Source organism: Phlebotomus argentipes, unplaced genomic scaffold (assembly GCF_947086385.1).
Source record: "Phlebotomus argentipes unplaced genomic scaffold, Phlebotomus argentipes genome assembly contig_59, whole genome shotgun sequence".
Classification (NCBI taxonomy): Eukaryota; Metazoa; Arthropoda; class Insecta; order Diptera; family Psychodidae; genus Phlebotomus; species Phlebotomus argentipes.
Genome location: NW_026776160.1, coordinates 1 through 4,501, shown reverse-complemented (window position 1 = coordinate 4,501; position 4,501 = coordinate 1). Strand labels below are relative to the sequence as shown.

Here is a 4,501-nt window from a genome sequence, read left to right as displayed (position 1 = left end):
ATGAGGGAAAACTTTTCAAGTCCCTCTGAATGCGGGAATGCTTTAATGGAGTGCAGAAACTTTAGCATTTTGTCCACATTTTTTTTCCTCTCACCTCCCCTAATTACATTCCGTTCACACCACAGGCGCGTCTAAGAAGATCTACTCTAGGCTAGAGTGGAGAAAAATCTCTCAGATGTAATTACAAGTGTTGAAGTGGTTTTTTCTTCGTCCTCTTGGCCAAATGGAACACAGCTATATTTCAACTTTTTTTCCGTCCACCTTCAGAAGCTCAACACGACGGTCAGCATCCCCTATTCTGTTGACTTTTTCCCCATCATCAGCATCATTCCGCCCCGCACTTCAGATTTTGCTGCGCCCTGTGGGAAAAAGTGCAAAAGCAGTAAAGCCCAAAAGCTCTCTGTGGCTTTGGAAATGTCGAGAGAAAATCTTTCCGCTTGTGAACTATTGCCAAGTGTATTGTTGTTGCTTCTCAGCAAATATGCGGTGAAAGTGCATCTCGTGGAAAACAACTGAGTCAGAATCACCGCAGGTAAACAAGGCTCCATGGAAACTGACTGCAATTTCTGTTCGTGAGAATGGAAAATTACACTGGGCAATTAAACACGTGGGTGATATTATAGGGATTTATCACTGTGCCAAGATGCAGAAAAATAATCCTTATCTTGCAATTTCGTGAGTATAAATTGTGTGAAATTCTGGGAGATCTTCAGTAGTTTCCTGACTTCTCAGTTAATATCATATCAACTTGCACAGCATCCCAAAAAACAACCCCCAACAAGTCAAAATGAACAAGTTTGTGCTCTTCACTTTCCTCTTCGCCGCCTTCGTGGCCACCAATGTGAGTCTCTCACCTGACTAGAACCCAAAAACAGTGAAACCCAGATAGAACTGCGATTCTAACTTTCTTCTTCCTTCTCTAGGCCCAATTCTTCGGCGCCGGAGATGCTTTTGGTCCAGCCATGTGGAGCCCATGGCCTCAGCTTGTGGTGGAGAAGGCAGTGCAGAAGGTCCGTGACACGCCCGTGTCCGCCGAGCTGCAGCCCCAGCTGGATCAAGTCGTTGAGGATCTGGAGGCCGGCCTGGCGCAGTGCGAGGAGCTCCTGCCCCTCAACGTCTACTGGTTCTACAAGCGCTGCGTCGGAGTGCAGCTGAAGAAAGCCTCGAACGCCGCCGCCGCCCTCGAGGCCGCCTCCACCGCCGCCACCACTCAGGCCCCAGCCTAAGGAATCGTCTGCCACTCTAGCATCTCTGGCCCAAGGATTTTTCATGATGATTATTTATGTATAAACGTTAAATAAATTGCAATACAAAAGTTTATTTCAATTCCTTTTTCTTGACAAACTTCTCATCTTCCTGACCAATTCAGAGGCTTCAGGATCCAAAGCTGGTCAAAACAAGTGGTTGGATAGTTTCTTCAGCCAATTTGCTAGAGTGTGAAAAATTAAATTCAAGATGAGATTTAATAAATATAATAATATCAACGAGAAATCTTCCTGTTTACATAAAACTGTTATTATCATTATTTGTTACCGCTCAACTGAGTTTATGCTTGCAATTGGTGACTTCTAAAATCTCCCTAAAAAGTTCAATAATTAAGTCCAAAACATCAGCTGTAATAAATCTCTCACGGTGACTAAAGAGACTTCACATTGAAATTACGTTGTTTTCCACAGTGTTTTAGTGTCAAAGCTCTATTGCAGCTTTATACATTGAAATAATGTTGACTCTCTGCAAATAAGGACACACCAGACGGAACTTTCCTGGAGCACTCTGCTTAAATTACCGCTGCAGCGAGTGAGAATTAATTACGAGAACCCTTGAACTGCGATGGTGATAAATTTTGACAAAAATTGCGATAAAATTGAATTTATAGCGCGCGAGTAAACAAATGACTTTGACCTTGGTGAGAAAAAGCTCCACAGCACTGAAAGCTCCCGCGGTGATACCTGGACGAGGACACAATCTACTCCTGAGTTATTGATTCACATATACATTATATCATTGTGTCTATCCAGGAAAATATGGTGCAAGTTTTACATGGCACTTTTCACCTTCTGGGCAAAAATCTCTTATCACGGAACTCAAAGATAGAGTAAAATAATAAAACCCAGTGAGGTATTTCTCCACTGAGAGAGAGAGAGTGAGAGGAAATTTCCCCAGAAATGCTGCGAGGGTGGGTAAATAAATAGTAATGGAATGTGCGGTGCTTCTGATAAGGAAAAACCACGATGAGTTCTTATGCGATATGCTCTTGGCGATTTGTCGTGGACAGACGTAGACGGAAAAGCTCAGGCATGACGGAAGTTTGAGAAATGTCTGTCTCCGCAATGGGAGAATTTCTTCATTCTCCCCACATGCTCCATAGTATACATTATCTCTTTTGCTGCTACATTAAAAATAATCTCTTCGCAATGCGACAGACGCCCAAAGCACAGTTCCTCCAATCGCCACATGCTTGCTTACGACAAGAGCTCCAGGAGCAAGGCATAAACCCGGACTAACTGTCAAAGCTCTCTGCTAATTTCAGGCAAATAAATTAATAAAGCGCCATACCTCAGCATTTTATTTGCCAATATAAAAGAATTCATTCCGTGAATCAGTTGTTTTTGCTCTCTCCTCTCCTGTGGCAATTGCTGATGTTTGATATGAGATTAAGTTGTATAACTTGGGATGCATGGAGACCAATTTGGAGAAAAATGATTCATGCGTTATCTTCGCAAGTGATATTTATCACTTTTCTCACACTCCTATATAAAGGTGGCACACTCTTCCCAGCATCAGTACGATTTTTCGACTTGCAGATGCTTCTGCTCGACTCAGCATCGAATTGTTACAAGTGCTGACGATGACGAAAGTTTTCCTAAAGTGTTTTCTACTAGTGACAGTGCTGGTTTATAGTGTCGAGGTATTGCAACTCAATTGCATATGTTTATCATAGAGTTTCACATGAATTGGTTGTTTTTCTTTCCCCCAAAAGTGTCGACCGAAAGATCATAACCACGCGTTCGACTACAGAGAATACACCCTCAATGCGGTAGATGGATTAAAGTCTCAAGACTTGTCAAAGAGTCGGCGTGAAGACGTTGACGATTTGAGGAAAAGTGTAGTGGAAGCCTTCGATAAATGCGATAAACTCCACGAGTTAACGAACCAATACTGGGTATTCAAAAAATGCTCAGGCGAAACGTTTGGAAATTATATGGAGAAAGTGAAGAAGTTGAAGGAGAAAATCAAGAAAGATAATAAACTCGATTCTAATGAAGATTCCGGTTCTGATGAATCTACTGAAGTGAAAGACAAGTCTAAAGAAGAAAGTAAGAACAAAGACAAAGACTCTAAAGAGAAAGATTCGAAAGAGAAAAATTCGAAAGACAAAGATTCGAAAGAGAAGGAATCGAAGGAAAAGGAATCAAAGGAAAAGGAATCAAAGGAAAAAGAGTCGAAAGAAAGGGATTCGAAGGAAAAAGACTCCAAGGAAAAAGAATCTCACAATCACAATCATAACCATAATCATAATCACAATCATGATAAACACACCACAAAAGCACCACGTCCTACTCGACCACCCACAACAAATCACACAGCTTTACCTGAGCAACCAACCACGCAACATCCCGGTGCCACTGCTGGTCCCACAGGTTCTCCAGGTAAACAAAGAAACACAGTGCAATCACGAAGAGAAATGTAATAAGCAAGAAATGTTTTTTAATTGCACAGGAGCAACGCAATCCCCATCTCAGGCTCCAGGCGAAACAACTGCGAACCCAACATCTGCTAGCCCTGACGCACCAACCACTCAAGGACCTGTGGTGACTGATGCCCCAGGTGAGGAATAAATCAAAGAGAAATCACGAGGACAAATGTAATAAACAAGAAATGTTTTTAAATTGCACAGGAGCAACGCAATCCCCACTAGGCTCCAGGCGAAACAACTGCGAACCCAACATCTGCTGGCCACTGAGCACCAACCACTAAGGACCTGTGGTGACTGATGCCCCAGGTGAGGAATAAATCAAAGAGAAATCACGAGGACCAAATGTAATAATCAAGAAATGTTTTTAAATTGCACAGGAGCAACGCAATCCCCATCTAAGGCTCCAGGCGAAACAACTGCGAACCCAACATCCGCTGGCCCTGATGCGCCAACCACTCAAGGACCCGTGGTGACTGATGCTCCTACAACGCAAGGACCCGTGGTGACTGATGCGCCAACCACTCAAGGACCCGTGGTGACTGATGCGCCAACCACTCAAGGACCCGTGGTGACTGATGCTCCTACAACACAAGGACCCGTGGTGACTGATGCGCCAACCACTCAAGGACCCGTGGTGACTGATGCGCCAACCACTCAAGGACCCGTGGTGACCGATGCGCCAACCACTCAAGGACCCGTGGTGACTGATGCGCCAACCACTCAAGGACCCGTGGTGACCGATGCTCCTACAACGCAAGGACCCGTGGTGACTGATGCGCCAACCACTCAAGGACCCGTGGTGAC

General features: G+C 44.0%; 2 protein-coding genes across 2 annotated transcripts; both read left to right on the top strand.

The window, feature by feature from the left end:
• The first annotated feature begins 716 nt into the window (after window positions 1-716).
• LOC132262715 (uncharacterized) lies at window positions 717-1,320 on the top strand. The gene is made up of 2 exons (XM_059762066.1): window positions 717-841; window positions 924-1,320. Exons 1-2 carry the CDS (start codon window positions 788-790, stop codon window positions 1,224-1,226), a joined length of 357 nt encoding a protein of 118 aa, XP_059618049.1. The 5' UTR covers window positions 717-787; the 3' UTR covers window positions 1,227-1,320.
• Window positions 1,321-2,787: 1,467 nt separating this feature from the next.
• On the top strand, window positions 2,788-3,978 carry LOC132262733 (myb-like protein X). The gene is made up of 4 exons (XM_059762092.1): window positions 2,788-2,908; window positions 2,981-3,650; window positions 3,721-3,828; window positions 3,899-3,978. Exons 1-4 carry the CDS (start codon window positions 2,849-2,851, stop codon window positions 3,976-3,978), a joined length of 918 nt encoding a protein of 305 aa, XP_059618075.1. The 5' UTR covers window positions 2,788-2,848.
• The last annotated feature ends 523 nt before the right edge of the window (window positions 3,979-4,501 follow it).